Source organism: Odocoileus virginianus, chromosome 4 (genome assembly GCF_023699985.2).
Source record: "Odocoileus virginianus isolate 20LAN1187 ecotype Illinois chromosome 4, Ovbor_1.2, whole genome shotgun sequence".
In the NCBI taxonomy this organism is placed as follows: domain Eukaryota; kingdom Metazoa; phylum Chordata; class Mammalia; order Artiodactyla; family Cervidae; genus Odocoileus; species Odocoileus virginianus.
The window spans coordinates 65,359,313-65,381,549 of NC_069677.1; the positions used below are offsets into that span (position 1 = coordinate 65,359,313).

The 22,237-nt window shown below is 37.3% G+C and overlaps 1 protein-coding gene across 3 annotated transcripts in view; it reads left to right on the forward strand.

Annotated features, from left to right (window-relative positions):
• Nucleotides 1-22,237, forward strand: part of TFDP2 (transcription factor Dp-2) — a 209,111-nt gene that overhangs the window by 55,172 nt on the left and 131,702 nt on the right. For all 3 annotated transcript variants that reach the window (XM_070466651.1, XM_070466652.1, XM_070466650.1), the window contains exons 2-3: nucleotides 13,869-13,971; nucleotides 20,768-20,834. In XM_070466651.1, coding sequence (XP_070322752.1) covers nucleotides 13,945-13,971; nucleotides 20,768-20,834 — 94 coding nt within the window. In that variant the 5' untranslated portion in view covers nucleotides 13,869-13,944. The remainder of the gene's footprint in view (nucleotides 1-13,868; nucleotides 13,972-20,767; nucleotides 20,835-22,237) is intronic.

Sequence of the window (22,237 nt, forward strand, 5' to 3'; positions counted from 1 at the left end):
ATGAAAGTGAAAGAGGAAAGTGAAAAAGTTGGCTTAAAGCTCAACATTCAGAAAACTTAAGATTATGGCATCTGGTCCCATCTCTTCATGGCAAATAGATGGGGAAGGAGTGGCTGACTTTATTTTTTGGGGCTCCAAAGTCACTGCAGGTGGTGACTGCAGCCATGAAATTGAAAGAGCTTACTCCTTGGAAGGAAAGTTATGACCAACCTAGACAGTATATTAAAAAGCAGAGACACTACTTTGCCAACAAAGGTCCGTCTCGTCACGGCTATGGTTTTTCCTGTAGTCATGTATGGAGGTGAGAGTTGGACTATAAAGAAAGATGAATGCTGAAGAATTGATGCTTTTGAACTGTGGTGTTGGAGAAGACTCTTGAGAGTCCCTTGGACTGCAAGGAGATCCAACCAGTCCATCCTAAAGGAGATCGGTCCTGAGTGTTCATTGGAAGGATTGATGCTGAAGCTGAAACTCCAGTACTTTGCCCACCTGATGAAGAGCTGACTCATTTGAAAAGACCCTGATGCTGGGAAAGATTGAAGGTGGGAGGAGAAGGGGACGACAGAGGATGAGATGGTTGGATGGCATCTCCGACTGAATGGAGATGAGCTTGAATAGACTCTGGGAATTTGTGATGGACAGGGATGCCTGGCGTGCTGTGGTCCATGGGGTCACGAAGAGTCGGCACGACTGAGCTACTGAACTGAACTGAGCTGAATTGACATATAACATTGTGTGAGTGTAAAGGTGCACAGTATACAAGTTTTATGTTTCAAAATGATGACCACGCATGAGTTTAGTTTATCAGTTTATATAAGTAAAAACATGTATTTCTTGTGATGAAGACTTGTGATGAGGACTTTTAAGCAAACTTCAGATATGCTATACAGTGTTAACTCTAGTCACCATGCAGTATATTGTATCCCAGAGCTTATTTTTTTATAACTAGAAGTTTGTACCTTTGACCACCTTTACCCAGTCTCCTCCTTCCCACTGTCCCCCAGCAATCATTAATCTGCTCTCTTTTTCTATGAGTCTAGTTTTTTAAGATTCCACAGGTAAGTAAAATCATACAGTATTTGTCTTTCTCTGATTTATTCTGCTTAGGATAATACCCTCATGGTGTATCTATGTTATTGCAAATGATGGGATTTCTTTCTTTTTTGTGGTTGAGTGATATCCCATTGTGTCTGTACCAGATTTTATTTATCCATGCATCCATTAGTGCACCGTTAGGGTGTTTCCATGTCTTGGTTATTATAAATAGTGCTGCAGTGAACATGGGGGTGCAGATATCTCTTTGAGAGAGTTATTTTGCTTCCTTCAGACACATACTCAGAAGTGGAATTGCTGGATCATATGTTAGTTCTATTTTTAATTTTTTGAGGAACTTTCACACTGTTTTCCATAGGGACTGCACCAATTTACATTCCAATCAACAGTACATGAGGGTTCTCTTTTCTCTACCTCCTTGCCAATACTTCGATAGTAGGTGTTGTAACAGGTGTGAGGTGATACCTCATTTTGGTTTTGATTTGCATTTCCTTGATTTCTAGTATTGTTGAGCAACTTTTTGTCTACCTCTTGATCATTCCTGTGTCTTTGCCCGTTTTTTAATCTGGTTACTTGGGATTTTTTTTTTTTTTTTTTTTTGCTATTGTATGAGATTTTTAAAAATTTGGCTCTGTGGGGGTCTTAGTTGTGGCACTCAGGGTCTTTGTTGCATCATAAGGCTTTCGTTGCAGCATACAGACTTTCTAGCTGTGACACGTGGGCTTAATTGCTCTGAGGCATGTGGGAATCTTAATTCCCTGACCAGGGATCAAACCCATGTCCTCTGCATTGCAAGGTGGATTCTTAACCAGTGGACCACCAGGAAAGTCCCTGAATTGTGTGTGTTCTTTATATATTTTAGATATTAACTTACCAGATAAATGATTTGAAAAATGATGATTTTCTTTGCTTTGTATAAAGTTTTTAGTCTGATATAGTCCCACTTGTTTATTTTTGCTTTTGTTGCCTTTGCTTTTGGTATCAGGTCGAAAAAATTATTGCCAAGACCAGTATCAAGGAGCTTATCCCCAAAGTTGTTCTTTGATGTCCCTGGAACTTGAAGTACAGTTTGACAGGATATAATATCCTTGGTTGCATGTTCTTTCCTTTACATTCCTTGAAAATGCTGTTTTCTTGCTTTATATGTTATTTTTGAGTCATTTGATATGGTCTACTTCCCTTGCCTTTGTAAATTATTTATCTTTTTGTCTGAATGCGTCAGAGTGTTTTATTTTTCTTTTTTCCTTTAAACAATATTACAAATATATATGTTATAGTTGCTTATTCTGGGTCAGTCTTCCCAAGTATCTGGTAGGCCTTTTAAGCATGTAGATTCAGGTCTTTTATTTCTGGAAAGTTTTCTTGTTTCATAGTTTTATTGCTGATTCACTGTTTTGAGTTTCTTCGTCGGGGACACCAGTGATGTTCTGCCACTTTTGCCTGTCATCTCGTCAGCCAGTTTCTCTCTGATTATTTTGTTTCTTAATTTCATTTTCATTCTCTTTATTGTTTTTCTCCTTACCTTCAACATCCTTTATTAGTTTTCATTAAAATCTGTTCCCCCTCCGTATGCCATAATTTAGCTTTCATTTTTCAATGATTTTATGTGATGATTTTTCCTGCACTACAGTCAACTGTATTTAATATCTTTTCCATTTTTTTCTTCCAGTTTTATTGAGATGTAATTGACACACAGTGCCATATAAGTTTAAGGTACACAGCAAAATGGTTTGACTTACATACATCACAAAATGATTACCACAGTAAGTTTACTCTTATATAGTCATCCATCATCTCATATAGATACAGTGTTAATGAAATATGAAAAAAATTTTTTAAAGTATTTTTCCTTGTGATGAGAGCTCTTAGGATTTACTCTCTTTACAACTTGCATATATAATATACAGCAGTGTTAATTATATTTTCCATGAATTTCATTACATCCCTACCTTTGGTTTTGTCAATTTTGATACTTAGTTTTTTTATTTCTGACTTAGGGGCTTTTTTTTTTAACATATGTAAAATCTTTTTTGATCAATAACCTCAGATACACAGATGACACCACCCTTAACGGCAGAAAGTGAAGAGCTAAAGAGTCTCTTGATGAAAGGGAAAGAGGAGAGTGAAAAAGCTGGCTTAAAACTCAACATTCAGAAAATGAAGATCATGGCATCCAGTCCTATCACTTCATGGCAAATAGATGGGGAAACAATGAAGACAGTTACAGACTTTATTTTTTTGAGCTCCAAAATCACTGCAGATGGTAACTGCAGATATGAAATTAAAAGATGCTTGCTCCTTGAAAGAAAAGCTATGACCAACCTAGACAGCATATTAAAAAAAGCAGAGACATTACTTTGCCGACCAAGGTCTGTTTAGTCAAAGCTAGGGTCTTTCCAACAGTCACGTATTGATGTGAGAGTTGGACTACAAAGAAAGCTGAGCACCAAAGAATTGATGATTTGAAGTGTGGTGTTGGAGAAGACTCTTGAGAGTCCCTTGGACTGCAAGGAGATCCAACCAGTCCGTCCTAAAGGAAATCAGTCCTGAATATTCATTGGAAGGACTGATGCTGAAGCTGAAACTCTTAATATTTTGGCCACCTGATGCAAAGAACTGACTCCTTGGAAAAGTCCCTGATTCTGGGAAAGATTGAAGGCAGGAGGAGAAGGGGATGACAGAGGATGAGATGTTTGGATGGCATCACTGATTCAATGGACATGAGTTTGAACAAGCTCTGGGAGTTGGTGACAGACAGGAAAGCCTGGCGTGCTGCAGTCCATGGGGTCGCAAAGAGTCAGACATGACAGAGCGACTGAACTGAACTAAACTGAATTCAAAAGTAGAATGTTACAGTTATTTCCAACTTCAGAGTTGATTTGTAGGGAGAAAACCATCGAAACGAAAGCTTTCACTAGTGTTTTTCTGACTTTTTCTAGCACTTTTTGTGTTGTGGTATCTATTCATTTTGTGGATAGAGTTCCTTGTTTGAGAGTTCTATTGTCACTCTTCCCTTTTCCTCTCAGTATCTTTTAAGAACTTGTGATGTTGATCAGGAAGAAAGGTAGAGAAAGGCTTGGTATGTTTGTTTCCATTTCCTTTCTGCAGGGTCCTTAATTTCCTGCCTCTTACTCCCATCTTTCCACTCATTTCCTTGTCTCCAAGAAATGCCATCTCTTCTCTTGCATATATATACCTAATATTCCTCCAGAAGTGGTTTCACAGAGGTACCACAGTTGATCCAGAAGTTTCTAGATACTTTCACATCACTAGGGCTATAAACCATCAAGTCCTAACTTGTGTTCACTATATTTGCTTTTATGTTTTACTCTTCCTGGGGGTCATTTTGTTTGTGCTTCGTCTGAGTCCCCTGCTTGAGTTTGCTGTTTTTCATGGATTCTTTTTCACCTCCTCTTACTCTCTGCATCCACAGGCTTGCAGAAGGTAGGCAGTTGGATTTCTCATGGAATTTATTTCTTTTTTCCCTCTACTTATAGGTAATTCAAATGGAATCTCTGTCTTCTGGTAATCATAAGGTTGAGGCATGGGTTCTGTTATGGTTTTATTTATTCTCCTTGTTGATATCTGTGTGGGAAGTTGAGAGAGAGATTTGTACTTTGAGAGAGCGATGGCTTATTCTGTTGTTGTGCAGACTTGAAACAGTCCCTATTTTCATATGGTTGTATACCTGAAAAACCCAGAAGAGTCAATTGAAAAACTACTACAGACAAAAAGAGAATTCAGGGACTTCCCTAGTGGTCCAGTGGCTAATGCAGGGGGTCTGCAGGGGGACCTCTGTGCTCCCGATGCGGGGGGTTGGGGTTTGATTTCTGGTCAGGGAACTAGATCCCACATATTGCAACTAAGAGCTGGGTGCAGCCAACAAAAACTTTTTTAAAAAGAAAATTCAGTTATATCATGCAGTATAAAATTAATCAATAGAAATCCATATGTACAAAAAGCTTGGAAGATATGGAGAGCCAGAATAAAAATCAGATAAAAAAATCCCTAAAACCAACCAAACAAAAACTCTAGGGATGACTACAACAGTTAATGCCTAAAACCTATTATATTAGTTTTTTAGGGCTGCCATAACAAAGTGCCACACACTGAGTGGCTTATAGCAACAGGAATCGATTCTCTCACTGTTCTGCACACTAGAAGTCTGAGTTGAGGTGTTGGCGGGACCACCCTCCCTCTGAAGCCAAAGGAAGGAGCCTTCCTTGCCTTCTTCAGCTTCTGGTATCCCTAGCATGTCTCAACTGTGGCAGCATGCATCCAGTCTTTACCTCGCTCTTCATCTGGCCAACTTCCTGTTGTGTCTTTGTACCTTTTCTCTTTTAAGAACAGGAGTCATATTGGGTTAGGGCTCACCCTAATGCCAGTCGGTTGGGGAGCTAAGATCATAGCTCCTCATGACATTGCCGTGTCATGGCTGCAAGATAAAGTAAAATGGGATTGGTGAACATTTAGAAAAAAACATTGTGTTTTTGAGGAGAATCAGCACAAATACATGTAAGAAAAACTTAAAAAAAAGGTTTAGAAACTGCTGTTTTCTTCACCAGTTGCTTCTTTTTGTTTGGCCCCACTTTTCATTTCTTATTGGTCTCTTGGGTGAGTTGAACTTTTTTTGCTGCTGTAGTTTTTTGTACAATACTCTATCTGTAAATTACATGAATTCCCAAATGATGTTTTATAAACTCATGTAGCATATTGTGATGTATCAAGTTAAAGATACATATTAACAGTTGTATTACTTATCTGGAGCTACAGTTATCTGGAAACAAGTCTTTGCTAAAGAGCATATGGGTAACATGGATCTAATCCATGTAGTGATTGTGCATAAATTGAATAATGGTTTAAAATTTGGCTAGTACACCACTTGATTAAAGAGCCTTTCTATTAGATTCTTGGCAGGATCTTGAAATGTGATGTTGTTCTAAATTTGGGTACTTTCTGATGTTGCTTCTTTGGACAGGGCAGAAATAAGTTTTCTTAGATTTTTGTTTTCGGTAATTAAGAACAAATAAAAAATGTTACCTGTGAAAATATTTGAAACAAAAGTATCTCTTTGGTTTTATTGTGGATGCTTGTATAAGAACATGTCATTAATTCAGTTTTGCCAGGGAATGAGGAAGGGATTCTATTTCAGTGAATTTACTTGTCAAAATGTAATAATATGTCTACTTTTCCTTACTATTAATCTGCCAGTTGTCAATTACTTAATGTACTTGTCTATAACAAGGCCTAGCCCATTTGTCCCTGTTACGCACATCCTTTTTACAGATACGCACATCCTTTTTACAGATACGCACATCCTTTTTACAGAGTGTAGTTGGCTTGAAGCCTGAAAATTGAGAGAAGCAAATTTTGTAAGAATTTTATGTTAAATAAAATCAAGCAGGTGAAGAAAGGCTTATGTACTTGAGTTACTAGTTTCGTAAAAGCGAATTTGAGAGCTGTGGACTTTTTTTTGCTTATTTCTGAACTTTGAGTTTTATTCCAGCAGAATAAGGTGCTTGTTAGATAATTGAATTGTGGATGATGAATATAAACTTATCGGACTTAGTCAAGAAATGAGTATTTCGGTTTCCAAAGAATTATAGAATGTCATATGTGATATTGCCGGTTTATAAAAATTAGAAAGCACATAATTTTTACTTAATCTTTAGTAAATGTAACTTAATATCCCTGGCTCAGATGTTTAGCTCTGAAAATCTTTCCAAGGCTTCCATTAATTTGTGTTTGTATTTATTTATTTTAGGCTGCACTGGGTCTTTGTTGCTGTGCTTGACCTTCTCTAGCTGCTATGAGCGGGGGCTGCTCTTTAGTTCTAGTGCACGGGCTTTTCACTGCGGTGGCTTCTCTTGCTGCGGACACATGCCTAGTTGCTCTGCAGTATTTGGGATCCTCCAGACCAGGGGTTGCGCCTGCATTGGCAGGTGAATTCTTAACCACCATGGAAGTCTGGCTTCCCACTAATTTAATTAAAAAGAAAAGAAAAAGTAATATCCTGCATGACTGGGCTTCCAACCGTATCTCTCCGTTTTGTTCCGTCTTGCCCTTCGTTTTCAGGCACATAGGTCTTCCTTCAGCTCCTGGAACTAGCCGTGTGTTTTTCTTCCTTTGAGCATTTTCCTGTGATGTTTGCACCCTGTGGCTGTGAGTCCCCTTCTCTGCCATTGGTTTGTTCTATTTGGCTGTTGAGCTTAGTTCAAACTTTGCTTCCTCAAAGGAATCTTCTCTGAAACCACCAGAGTTCCAGCCCCTTTCTGTACATGCTTCCTTTGTATCTTTGTTTCTATAGCACCGCTTATAGTATATGTCATTATATAGTTAATTGGGGAGTTTATTGCTGAATGTCTGCCTTTAGAGTTAAAATGTAGGCTCCATGAAGGCAGAGACTGTCATTGTTTCTCAAAGCATCTTTAATGCTCAGCCTATTGTTTGACTTGCAGCAGGCTGTCAGTATTTGTTGAATAAGTGAACCAAATGTGTAGTGCTCAGATAACACTATTCAGTATTTCCCTGCACATATGTAGAAGCTGTTAAAAGTTGTTATTGATGGCTTGTAGTGTTAACCAGCTTTTACCATTGTGGAGAGTCCTGGGTGAAAGCTTATGTACACCCAGACAGAATTTTTTTTTTTTCAATTAAAAAAAATGAGCAATGATGCGGGTTGTGAGGGAGGTCCAAGAGGGAAAGATGTATGTGTACATATAGCTGATTCACTTTGTTGTGCAGAGGAGACTAACACAACATTGTAAAGCAACTATACCCCAATTTAAAAAGTGAATAATGAGCATTAAAGCAATTATCTTTTTTTTTAAGTGTAAGATGTTGATGGTTCCTTAGAAGAGCAGCTTTTAGTAAATAATTCTTTTTAGATTTCCCTCTTGGCTAGTGTTCTTTTCGCCTTCAACATCAGTGAAATTAAATATATTCTATTATAAAAACTTTTCCCATAGCATTTTTTGAAATTAATGAACATACATATAATGCCAACCCCAAAACACTTTATGATAGGAAAGTGACACACAACATTCTGCTGTTTTTCGTGTGTGAACGGGCTCAATATTTGTCTTCTTATTTTCTGCTGCCAAATCATATTAAATGAGATTACCATATTTTTATAAACATGAAAATATTGAGTACATAATTTAATGAATATTACTTTTTTGAAAGTTATGCTTCTTTTATCTTTAATTTTTATTGGTGTATAGTTGCTTTACAATGTTGCGTTATTTTCTGCTGTACAGCAAAGTGAATCAGCTGTGTGTGTGTGTATATGTATGTGTATGTGTGTGTGTATGTGTGTGTACATATATATATACACACATATATATATCTCCTCTTTTTTAGATTTCCTCCCCATTTAGATCACCACAGAGCACTGAGTAGAATATTGCTGAAAAAGCAAACACAAAACAAATATTTCTTGGGTTCCAACCAGGTATCAGACACTGGATGTATGATAAGTGAAAAGACAGAGGGTCCCTGCCCTCATGTGATTCACCCTTCAGTTGTAGAGATGGCCCACAATCTGATTATCACACAAATAAATAGATAATGACAACCAGATGTGTACTTGGAAAGGAGAAAGTAGGAGAGCACTTTTAAATAGAAACCCCTAACCTAGTCTTTCTAGTGGGAGAATTACAGTTGCCCAGACAAAGTGACATTTGAGAGAAATCTGAAGGAAGGAGACTTAATGCCTAGGAAAAATTCCAGGCAGAGAGAAGAGCAGACAGAGGCTCAGAGACAGGAGGAGCGTGTCTTTGAGGAACAGACAGGAAGGCCAGTGGACGTAGATGAGAGAAGGGTGTGGGAAAGTGGTTCAACACAGAGCTGATGAAGTGATCAGAGAGCAGATGAAACACTGAGGATTGAGTCATTATAGTGTGATTATTGTCACCAGTATAAAAACATAGGAAATCTAACTGTCCACCAGTAGAGGACTGGTGGTATAAGTTACGGTGTAACAATGTAAAGGAATATTATATAGCTGTAAAAGAGAGGAAATTTACTACCTAATCAGAAAAATAAAGAATTGTAGCTTTCATATTGAAATTTAGAAATAGAACCCTTAAAAAGGGGGGAAAACTTGACCCAATGATGGATGATTTGTCCTGTATGAAAAGAATTATTTTGGTAAAGTAAGTTATCCTTCTATATATGGATTTATTGTGATAATAATTATGTATTTTGTCATATTTTCAAGGTAAAATATATTTTATAATGGAGCATAGTGGTTTAGAATATGTCTGCTGGGCTGAGATCCTGGGTTGATATTCTGGCATTGCCATTTGCACAGCTGGTTAACTGGGCAAATTAATTCAACTTTCTAAAGCTTAGTTTTGTCATTTGTAAAATGTGAACAGTACTAACATTTATCTGACAGAGTTGCAGTATGAATTGAATGAGAGAATATATGTGAATCACTTGGATAGATATTCTCATCACCTAATAAAAAAGTTACATACTGTCACTTCCTGTGAAAATATCTTTTAATTAATCCTCTTTATCAAAAGTTAGAGTGCAAAAAGAGAATTCTGAAGAAAGTTATATCAAAAGCAACTCTTTAGTTGCATTTCAGTGGTGGAATTATAGCTGCTATTTGTTACCTGTTTTATTGTTGTGTCTATTTTTCCAAACTTTGAAACATTAGCATATATTTAAAATTACTACCATCTTCCATTTAAGTATGCTTTGTCTTCCATTTCAGCTGATTTTGCTGAAATTTTAATTTTTAGGAACATCCTTTTCAGCAGTGTCTGCAAATCTCGATTCAAGAGATGTTAGTTCAGTAAATGTATTCATAATTATTTTTGCTTTCCTCCTTATATTTTGATTAATGTTGTACCAATCTAAAAGGCTTTATGCCCACAGCTGCTAAGTTGTGATTGGAAAGGAAGGGAGCTTGCTTTTTTGAGACCATCTGTGGGAGTTGCATTGTCTGAATCTGACAAGAGATCATGGCAGATGGTGAGGTCACTGAGATTGACTTTTTGAGCTTGACATAATGTGCTCATGAAGCTGGAAGAAGAAATCCGACTTATTTTTTAACCAACAGAAGAACATGGTGACAGGAAGAAGTATACAATTGTTGAGTCTGGATGAAACATAATGCATCAGTGCACATGACTGGTTTAATCTTTGACAATCACCAGTACTGCCAAGGTAGCTGTTTGTTGAAACATTCCGTGCTGTGTTTATTTATTTTTTAGGCCCTTGGTTTAAGTCATATGTTGCAAATAACATTTAGATTAAAGACAGTGTAGAAACAAGACAAAAAGCTTTAAAGATAACTTAGAAATGTATATTTTTAAATTGAAAGGTTATAGGCTGTCACTCAAAGCCAGTGCAGCATACTTCTTCATTTTTAATTGAATGAAGATCTCTGTCATAGTCCCATGTGTTTTTATAACATCTATCTTAATGTAATTTTATATAATTTAAATTACACTTGAAGATTTATGCTTACTGTTTCTCTCATTTATTAGGAGCTCTCTAGTGTCTGGATTAGTATTTTGCTCATAGTGTGTGTTCAGTAAATGTAGATAAATTAATGAATGAAGTTATTGTCTACTCTTTGTTAATTTTAGATGAGCTTTTTTTTTTAACCGCAATTAAATGCTTTTTTTTCCTCTTACTTTGAAATTGTATTTATGTTGTGGTCTTTATCACTTCTACTATGTGTGAATTATGTATTATTTATTTTGGAGGAAGAAACCTTAACTTGTCATGAGAAGTCAGTGAGCCATTTTTTCCTTAATATTAATGAGTACTTTTGCTAGGCAGTGTCCAAATTATTTTCCACGTCTTGATTTGTTTAATTAAGTAGATGTATTGTGCTACTACTATTTTGTAGATGAAGAGATTGAAGTACAATGATGTTAATATAAGTGTGCTTAAGATACTCATGTACTTTTGGCTCTATTTCAAGCATTTATCATTTAGGTAACATTTAGAAGTTACAGTTTGTGCTTACCTCTGGTGAGAAGATGCAAAGGGAATACTAAACAAAATTATGTTTTGTCTTATTAAACTCAGTTACTGTAGCTAAGATGTGTTTTTATTGGTCGCCTCTTGTTACTGTGTGTTGAAGTAATGATACCTTGTTAATTTCTTGTTGTTTGCATGAGTAACAGTGCCACTCACTAACCCAGTCCTTAGGAAATATAATCCCGTATGGAACACTGAGTATAATAAGGAAGCAGATGCTCAGAGACAAGGAGCTGTAACCATTACAGCCATACTCTGAAAATGAAGCAATGGGAGGAGGGGGAAAGGGCATTTAGCTGAATCTGGTAGCTCAGCCTAACAGTGACTGCTTATATTTCATTGACCAGAATTATGTCATGGCCAACCCATCTGGGAGGGAGACAGAAGGTAGTAGTTTTAGTTGGGCGTATTGCTAGTTTGGTGAATGAGATGGGATTTCAGGAACATTTATCTCATATTTGTAACACTGAAGAGTATATAACAGATAATTGAGAAATGTGAAACAGTTCCAGTGTAGGAACTTGATTTTCATATTTACTCATGGTAGATGTGATCAAATCTGCTGCTACAGTGGGAAAGCAAAAATCACAGCTGTACTTCAGGTCTTACTTGGGCTTTTAAACATATGTTTTCTTTATCATTGGAAAAATCACACTGTTTCAGTGAAAGGTAAAAATGTTTCCTCACCACCCCCTTCCCCACAGTTTTACTTGTAGATTCAAATTCTAGCATGTGAGGCAGATGTTGGGAGCCTCCATTGCTTTAAGCCCTTATTATTTACCGTCTTTTTAAAGTTAAGTTTTATTCTTCCCTTCGAATGTCCTATTAAAGATTTAATTTTGAAATAATTTTGTTTCTTTTTAAATATTTATTATGTGGCTGTGCTGGGTCTGAGCTGTGGCATGTGGAATCTTCCTTATGTCACGGGGATCTTTCATTACGGCACACGGATTCTCTGTTTGCGGTGCAAGGGCTCAGTAGTTGTAGCACACAGGCTGAGTTGCTCTGTGGCTTGTGGGATCTTAGTTCCCTGACCAGGGATCGAACCCATGTTCTTTGCATTGCAAGGCAGATTCTTAACCACTGGACCGTCAGGGAAGTCCCCAAATAATTTTAAAATAAGAGAAAAGTTGCAGAAATAGGAAAAGATCTTTTGAATACCTCTGACCTAGAATCACTAGTTTGTCAACATTTTGCCACACATGCTTTATCACTTCTACTTTCTCTATACATACAAATTATATACATTTATTGATCATTTGAAGGTATGTTTTTTCTGTCATACCCTTTCACTAGTAAATATTTTGGTATATATATTTTTTAAGGTTGAGGAAAGTGAAAAAGTGAAAGTGTTAATCACTTAGTTGTGTCTGAATCTTTGCTACTCCATGGACTGTAGCACTCCAGACTCCTCTGTCCATGAGGTTCTCCGTCCAAGAATACTGGAGTGGGTAGCTAGCTATTCCCTTCTCCAGGGGATCTTCCCAGCCCAGGGGTCAAACCTGGGTCTCCTGCATTACAGGCAGATTCTTTCCTGTCTGAGCCACCAGGGAAGCCCATTCACTTAAAAAAAAAAACACACACACACAATCCTCTGATCGGAAGCAGGAAATGAAACAATACAGTTATCCAGTCTGCAAACCATGTTTCACTTTTTCCAGTTGCCCCAGTAATGGTCTTCGTAGCGTTTATTTTTGTGATTCAAAGTCCAGTCCAGGATCATGTGTTGAATGTAATTTTCATATGACTTTAGTCTTAAATCTATAATGTTTCTTTAGCTCTCCTCTGTTTTTCATGATAAGCTAGTATTTTTAAGAACTCAGGCCATTGTTTCATAGAATGTCTCTCAATTTGCATATAAGCATCATTGCATGCTTCATCATTGCTTCATCATTATACATTTTAGGAAATACCTGATAAGTGATACTGTGTCCATCACAGTGCACCTGGGGAGATGCATGATGTTGGTTTATTCTGTTATTGGTCATAGGTAGCTTTCATCACCTTGGCTGTAGTGGTATGTGCCAGGTTTCTTCACTGTAAAATTTGATGTAAGAGGTATCTTGTAGGGAAATATTTCAAGACTATATAAATATCCTTTTTCTCATCAAATTTCATTTAATCATTTTAGCATCTTTTGATGATTCTTAGCTTATCCCTAATATCACAGTGTTTACAGATTGGTGGTTTTCTAACTGCTTCATTTCTTTGTACGTATTAGTTGGAATTGTATTGCAAAGAAGACGTTTCCCTTCCATGTTACTTGTTTCTGTAAATGTGAACTCTTGGATTATTACTTTATTCATTGGGTTTAGAATCTGTTACAGTCTGTTGTTATTAGTATGTACTTAAGTGCTTAATTGCCCCTTTAAACTGGCTTAAGTTGTCCCTTTATGTTGTGGACTCTCTAACCTGTCTCCTGTATACTTTTAATATGTCTGTCTTTCCTTACTTTAGCTACTCAAAGTGTTCTAGGTTTATCTTGTACATTTCCTGCCCCATTGCTGGAGTTGGCTATTTCTCCCAGAATCCCTGGTGTTGCTTTCAGTGGATATCTACACCAGCATAGTATAATATTTCAAAGCCCAGGCTCTGTCACTTCTTAGCTGAGTTGGTTTGGTTGAATTATTTAACATCTTTAAATTGCAAGTTTTATTTGGAAAATGACAGAATGGTCCACATCTCATAGTGTTGTTATGAGGATTAATTTAGGTAATTAAAAAACAGTATCACATAGTAATTAGGACATAAATGTTTCTTATTATGATGATGACTATTACATTACTGTTCCCTCTTTTTCCCTTTAACAGGATATTCTTTTAAAGAATTATTGAAGACGAAGTTTTTTTATTTGTTTTTTAATGGCTTTACAGAATTTTAAATTGAATGCAGTTTGACATGACGGCAAAAAATGTAAGTATTTGTGAATTTTTGAATGTAAGTATTTAAAATGAGTTATACTTATTCCTGTGCACATTTTCTTCACCATTTTGACTAATCAAATTCGGTTTACCGGCAGCAGTGTATTACCTGTTTTTGTTTCTGCGAAGAAAGAGACTGAACTTTAACGCTGCTGAAGCTCGTCCCTCACGGCCATGGTAGCCTTCTTGCAAGCCACTGCCAGGTTGCTCCAACTCAACAGCTGCAAATTGTCTCCAGAAATGTTCCCACCCCCCTCCTGTTTGGTGTACTCTTAATAAATTTGCTTTGGTGCTTGCTGGAGAGTTACTTGGCATTATTGAGAAAAATCACTGTTTTCTTTGGCTCAGTTTTTTTCTTTTGGATCTGCCCTTAAAAATGTGTACAATCAGATGTTGTTCAGAAGCAACCTGCTGTCCTCCTTGAGGTGATTCCTGACTTCAGTTGTTTTGGGGAAGTTATTCTTTTTTCTTCTTTTGTTTAAGACTGTCATTTCTGAATCTACTTCCTTTCAAGTTATATTGTTATTATACCAATGGGTTTGTTTCCAGTTATGGGGAGGGATTATGCCAGAAAATAAATGCTACAACATATGTGGAAATAACTTATTATAATTACTATACCCAGATTATTAGTTTGGACTCTTTGATTGCAGGTAACAGAAACCAGCTTGGGCTACCTTAAACCAAAAGGGAATTTATTTTAAGGATAAAGGGATGTCTCAAGGAATGCAAGCGTAGGAATTGAGCAGACCCTCAGAAAGATCTGGGTCCAGAAACTTGAAATCTACCAGGAATTGAAGCAGTATTTAGTTTTCATGTGTCATCTCTGTGTGTTTCTGTGCATTAGCTTCATTACTCTGTGTCTCTCTGCAAAGCATCTTCCTGAGTTCACAGTCAGTCAGCATCTCGATCTGCTTGTTAGAGTACCAGCCTGTTCAGAGAAAGAGAGAGAGAGAAGTACAAGGAAGGGAGGCGGGTATCCTGACAGATCCTGTCTGCTTATTTCAGCTCTAACTTCAAACTCCTTGGGGAGCACCTCTGGCACAGCTCTAGTCTGATACCCACTAGTAGTTTGGTTAGTTATGACCAGAGAGACAGGTGTTATTGTGGAAAAAGATCTTGTGAGCCAGACAGATATTTCTAGATAATATCCATTATACAGGTAAAGAAGAGCATCAAAAAAATAAGAACACCCACTCTGATTACTAACTTCTACTTTCCAGTTTTGATCTGGCTTTTAGCACACACTAGTAGTTGTAAGCAGATACAGACTTTGCTTTGTTATCATATAATTAATTTTTTTAGGATAAATTATCAGTTGTCACCTGCCTTAATCTGTGGCTCTTGTATCTATTTGTTTAGTTGCTGTTTGGAGGAAAGAAGAAGCAAAGTTTTAGTCTGTGTATTGGGATTTTTCTTGTTTTTCTCTCCTCCAGGAAAAAGAGAATGTGAAAGTTATCCTGAGCAAAAAGGATGACTACCATTCAACTAACAAGCATATTTTGGCTTAAAGAGGTCCTTTAAATCTTCGTAGCCATACGTACAGTTTGCTATATTAACAGTTGTTTCCTTAAAGTAAAAAAGCATTTGAACCAGTGGTAACTATTCTCCCATTATTTTGTTTGTGTATTTGAACGTCACCAAAAGTATGCTGTTCGTTTCTCTTCCTGCTCCAGCATCACTGGGGGAGAGGGCTGTTTGATGAGCTGACCCTTTCCTGATTCCCTGGAGTTGGGGACCTGGGGAGGTCAGGCCTCAGCCTGGGTGGAACCACAGGGGAAAGAACTGAAGTAGTCTGAGTGTCTGATAAAGCCCACTAGCCATCTGAAATAGATAAGCACATGTTCGTGGCCTTTTAATATATTTTGTTGAGATACTCACTAGAGGGATCATATCAGTTTACAACACCATGAACAATTCATTCTCATCTCTCCTCTCCCCATCTTTCTGCAGCAAATAAATATGTTCAACACTACTCCAGGTTCCTACCTTCTTGGGATTTATAGTGTAGTGAGAGGAGATGATAAATATGTAATGTTCATGATACCTGTTACGAAGAAGAATGAAACAGAGTAAGAGGAGAGAAAACGATAGCAGTGTGGAGATCTCTTTCAGCAAGGTATTCAGAAGCATCCTTTTTAAGGAAATGACATTTAGACAGACGGAGGCTCTTTAGTCTCAATCCAGGAGGAAGGAGTCAGCCATGTGAATATCTGGGGAAAGAGCATTCCAGGTAGAGGCAGGAGAAAGTGCGATTGATCAGAGAACAGCAGATGACCAGTTGACAAGGTGGAACAGAGTAACTAAGCCACACAAGTGGTAGGAGGTGTAGCCAGAGAGCAGGTGCCATATCATGGGGAGCCTCAAAAATGGGGATGAGCAGTATGTGTTTTATTTAGTTTAATTAATTTATTTATTGTTTGACTGTGCTTGGGTCTTTGTTGTGTGTGGCTTGTGGGCTCAGTAGTTGTGGAGAACAGGCTTTGTTACTCCATGGCATGTGGGATCTTAGTTCCGGGACCAGGGATTGAACCTGTGTCTCTTGCATTGGAAGGTGGATTCTTAGCCACTGGATCACCAGGGAAGTCCTGAGTGGTTATATTTTAAATGTCAGTGGAGAGCTTAATGGAGTTTTTGAGGATGATTTCAAGACCTAACTTAGTATTTTTAAGTTTATTCTGGCTACTAGGTGAATTGACTGAAGAAGGCCATAGTAGATGCAAGGGACTCATTTCGTACCTATCCCAGTAGTTCAGACAGCAGAATATGTTAAGCTCGGCTAGGGTAATGATACTGGAGATGGGGGAAAATGGTTGAATCTAGGATGTATAGAAGGAACAGCCAGCAAGACTTATTGAGTAATTAGGACATGGGGACAGGGAAGAAGTTAAAGATTTCTCAGCATTTGGCTTGTGTAACTGGGTATGTGGTTTTGCGGTTTCATAAGAAGATCTCTTGGGGAAGTACAGGATTTTGTGACTAACTCAAAAATTGTTTTGAGCATATTAAAGTTGAGGGACCTGAAAACATCCAGGTGGAGATATTGGCCAGCCAGTTAATATAATGATAAATAATGACTGTGGAGCTCTAGGAAAAGCTTGGGGCTGGTTATAGAAATTTTGAAGTCATTTCATATTAGATTATTTTAAAGGGGGGGGACTTCATGTGATTATATAGTTCTTGCTTGGCTAGAGAATCCATCAGGACCAAGGTCTGAACACAGGGATTCTCTTGCAACTGCGGAGAAGGAGAGGCAGTAAAGAACAGAAGAAATTGACAGAAAGGAAGGAAAGAGCATTACCCTGATGATGTGGAAGCCAAGTAAAGAAAGTGTTTCAAGAAGGAAGTAGTGATAATTGTATCATATGCCCCTGAAAAATGACTCTTAGATCTGGAAGAGATTGCCATGGCTTTATGGGAGCATTAATAAATGTATGTGGGAAAAAAATGTATGTGTAAATATTTACATCCTTATTTTCTATTTCTCATTTTGCATTTCTCTTATGAGAACAGTTTCTTGTGAAGAGTTACTTTTGTCTTGGTGCCTTTCTAGGTCTTTTATGGTTGCAGGTGTTAGAAACCCTTTTCAAAATAGCTTAGGGCAGAGAGAGAGTGGCATTTATTGATTGGCACAACTGAAAAGTCTGGAGTACTCTGGCTTCAAATAAAGCTGCTTTCAGGGGATCAAATGAGGGGCGTCCAAGCTCTGTCTCCTTTTTCCATCTTTTGGCTCTGTCTGGTGGCAGAATAGCCTACACTGGCATCCTAATGCTCAATCTCAGAAGAGAGGAAGTTTTTTTTTTCTTTTAGCTTTTATGTTTCAGATTCCATGGAGGAGCTTTTGTTGACCCTGCTCTGCCCACATTCTTAGACAAGTCATTGTAGAGAAGGAAGTAGGGTTCCGTACATGGTTTGCTGCCTCACCATAGGTTGTGGGGCCACCCAGGCCGTCATGGCACAGTTGAGGCTCTAAGATGAACAGTCCTACCAGAACTGCATGGATTGTGAGATGGATCACTTTGCAAAAGGAAGTTCTGCAGAGCTGGCGATATATTCTTTGGGGTAAAATAAAGTAGTATCAAGTAGTATCTATTATCCACTGATGGGGCTTTCCCGGTGGCTCAGTGATAAAAGAATCTACTTGCCAATGCAGGAGACATGGGTTCGATCTCTAGGTTGGGAAGATCCTCTGGAGGAGGACATGGGAACCCACTCCAGGATTCTCGCCTGGGAAATCCCATGGAGAGAGGAGCCTGGCGGGCTGGAGTTCATGGGGTCGCAGAAGAATAGGACACAACTGAGTGAGCGAGCGAGCCAGGTATCCACTGATCCTCTTCTTGACCAAAAAATGCAGATGTGTTCTCTCCTAAGTTCACTTAGCGTACAATACAGAACTTGAAAGATACTTTTTTGCCTTGTCAAAAATCTTTTAAAAATATGTAAGCCATAATATTCATTACAAAAAATTAGAAAATACAGGTAAAGAAACTAGTCTAGAGATTAGACATCATATACACAAATATGTGTGTGTTTGTGTGTGTGTGTGTGTGTGTGTGTGTGTGTGTGTGTGTGTATATGAACCAAAATCTATATATAGTTTTTCAATTTTTTTTGCCTGTACCACGTGACATGTAGAACTTCCTCAACCAGGGATTGAACCTGTGTCCCCTGCAGTGGAAGCATGGAGTCTTAACCACTGGACCAGCAGGGAAGTCCTACATATGTGTGTGTGTGTGTATATATATATATATATATATTTTTTTTTTTTTTAATAAAAATGAGGCCAGATTGTTTTGTAACTTACTGTTTAGCATAGTCTCTATGATGAGTATCTTCTCCTGTCTTGATAACTCTGTAACATCATTTTAAATGGCTTTTTAATGTTATCTGTTCTATGGACCTTGCACCAGTTTCCTAATATTGGCCATTATTTTTGTGTTTTTTTTCCCTTTTTTAACTTTTTAATTTTTGTCAATTCATTGGGTTATTTCTGTGAAACAAAAATCTTACAAAATTATTGTCCCAAAGGGCATGTACTTTTTAGGGGACCTTTGATTCATATTACTAAATTGAATCTTAGAAAGACCACCAATTGTATATTCACCATTGGTATATGAAGGTGCCAGTTCCCCTTTATTTTATTTTTAATCTTTGTCAATCTAGTGAGCAAAAAATGGTATATTACATACATATATACTACATATATTGCTACATTTCTCTGACTGCTAGTTAGATCAAACTGGTATTACATATATTATTATCTATATACTCATTGGTCATTTGTGTCTCTCATGAATTGTCTACGTCAGTGTTAAAGTAATAAACCTGTTGCCCTTTGAGTTAACAACTCAGACTTGAATACTACTTTGCATTAACGAACATGTTTACATAATTTTTTAATTTGGTTTGAAGAGCTACCTGAGTTTGTTGTATGTGTATGTGTTGTCATTCCCATGACAATGTTGCATGAACACCTTGCTTGTGAATGAATGGTAGAGGTAAACTTTGAGCACGGATTATCTCGCTTTGAATCCTGTTTTCTTTCAGTTATATCTATCTGAAACATTAAATATCAGTGAAATTATACTGCTATTCTTAGGGAGTAGCATTTGACTCAAACATTTAAGCTTTGGACATTTTTTATTCAGTAGACAATGACTGCTTACACTAGGCAACACATTGTTTGAACATCCAGATAGAAAACTTTTCTCAGGATCTTATTTGATGAAAAATTTTATGTAAAACGAGTTTACTTTTCTTCTCTTGATCTGTGACACTTTATATAGAGAGGTCCTTTTTAAATACATAAAATAAGAAAAGAATAGCTAATATTTTAAAATGCCTTTCCTCGCGAACTTTTCCTACTCTCAAATGATCTACTTTTTCTTTGCCCCTTTAAACTGTGTTTATGAAAACAGAAATTAATATATTTTTGAAGTTTGAACTTAAACATTTTAGTAGTATTTATCTAAGCTCTAAATACAAACACCTCCTCTCCATCCATGAGACCCAGTTTACACACACTGTTGATCTAGAATTGACCTTTATCTTTTTAGAGTATAATCTGTTGGTTACAAAGGCACAGATGTACAGCTGCTTAAAAGTTTCCGAATTCGTTTGCTACTTCACTCTGCAGAAGTTGAGCAGTAAGAGCAGGTGTTTAAATGTAGCAGTAATCCAGTAACTGTGAACTCTGGACTGTGAATGTGTGGTTTTAGTTGAGGTTTTTGCCGTTACTTTTGTATAATAACAAAAAGGCATAAACTGATGCTTTTGAAGTTATCGTAATACTTGGATTAAACAATTCCGTTGTATTAAGCATGGAATGTATTAAAGGCTGCCTTTGCCTTCTTTGTTTTCTGTTTACAGTAGAGCACCAACAAGAGTTTCACCTTTCTTTTCTTTTTGTAGAAGAGCTTAAAAAGGAGAGGCATGTTGGTGGGCAGCAGTGAGGGTGGAATTTTGGTATATGTTTTGGCAGCTTCACAACTGCTACATTACTTGCTTAAGAAAAAAAGCCATCAGTAAAATGTGTAGATCTCACTTCTGCTCACAAGTAACACTATTTCATTAACTTTTATCTTAATGTGGACAATGCAGTATTTTTCCCATTTCAAGCAGTATGGCAGCATTTTAACCCTGTTCTTATATCTGATATAATTAGCTCATCTTTATGTATGTATAATACTTGATATGGACTTCTGGTGGGAAGTTATTAATAATGGCTTATTAAGTGATCATATATTATTTAAAATCTTATTTATAATTTTTTAAACTATTTTATTCAGGTTGGTTTGAATTCTACAAATGCAGAACTAAGAGGATTTATAGATCAGAATCTCAGTCCAACCAAAGGTAAGGACAGTTGAATAAAAATTTTCTGCATCAGGCTAGTTTTACTGCATTTGTTTTATAAAATACACAGCTACATGAAGAATTACTTTGTGTATAATAATATTACTGTGTTATCATAGACCAAATAACTTTTATCCTTTAAAACTCAGTTACCTCTGAGAGATGGAACAGGAGAGGGGGTGTGTGTGTGTGTTTGAGAGACCCTACTTTCAGTGATTTAACTTGTAAAGAATACAGTAGAATGAATGAATATATGTAATTCCTTTTTCTAATACATGGTTTACTGGAGGAATGTGTATATCCGAAATCTGACCCACCAGTACAAGAACTTGTGCAGGAAACTGTCAATATCTTTAAACAATATTTTTTAGTAAGTAGAGATACTGAAATCTTTATGGTTGAATTGATACGATGTTTGGGATTGGCTTCAAAATAATCCACTGGGGAAAAAAAGAGCAAAGTGAGTGGATGGATATGAGTTGGTTAATTGTTTAAGCTGGGTGTTAGCTATATGAGGTTTCATTATTCTTTTCTCTCTTCCTTTGCATATGTTTGAATTTTTTCCATTGCACATATGCAATGGTGGAAACAAAGTGTCTGCTATTACAGTGCAGATAGCTAGGAGAGAAACATCAGCTTTCTCAAAGGCTTTATGTCTAAGGTAGGCTTTATATGTCTAAGGTGGACAGAAGGCTAAAGAAATCTATTTCAGTATAAAAATGTCCAGCTTAATAGTTGTAATGGTCTCTAGAAGCATTCTAAGAATTTAGAAGTATTAGCAAACAGTGGCAGAGAAGGCGAAGGCACCCCACTCCAGTACTCTTGCCTGGAAAATCCCATTGATGGAGGAGCCTGGTAGGCTGCAGTCCATGGGGTCGTGAAGAGTCGGACACGACTGAGTGACTTCACTTTCACTTTTCACTTTCATGCATTGGAGAAGGAAATGGCAACCCAGTCCAGTGTTCTTGCCTGGAGAATCCCAGGGACGGGGGAGCCTGGTGGGCTGCCGTCTATGGGGTCGCACAGAGTCGGGCATGACTGAAGCGACTTAGCAGCAGCAGCAGCAGCAAACAGTGAAAGAGGTACTTGAAGCCTTGAATGCTTCTCATTTTTTCCTCAGTTTTCTAAATTGTGGTAAGAAACACAAAACATAAAATAAAAACACCTCAGCCATTTTTAAGTGTATGATTTGGTGGTATTTAAGTACATTCATGTTATGCCACCATTATCACCGTTCATATCTGTAATTATTCATCTTGCAAAACTCCAGTTCTGCACCCATTAAACAACTACTCCCTATTTCTTCCTCCTCTAAGCCTTTGTCAAGAACCATCCTACTTCCTGTATCTATGATTTTCACTACTCTGCGTAGCTTGTATAAGAAGAGTTACACCATATTTGTG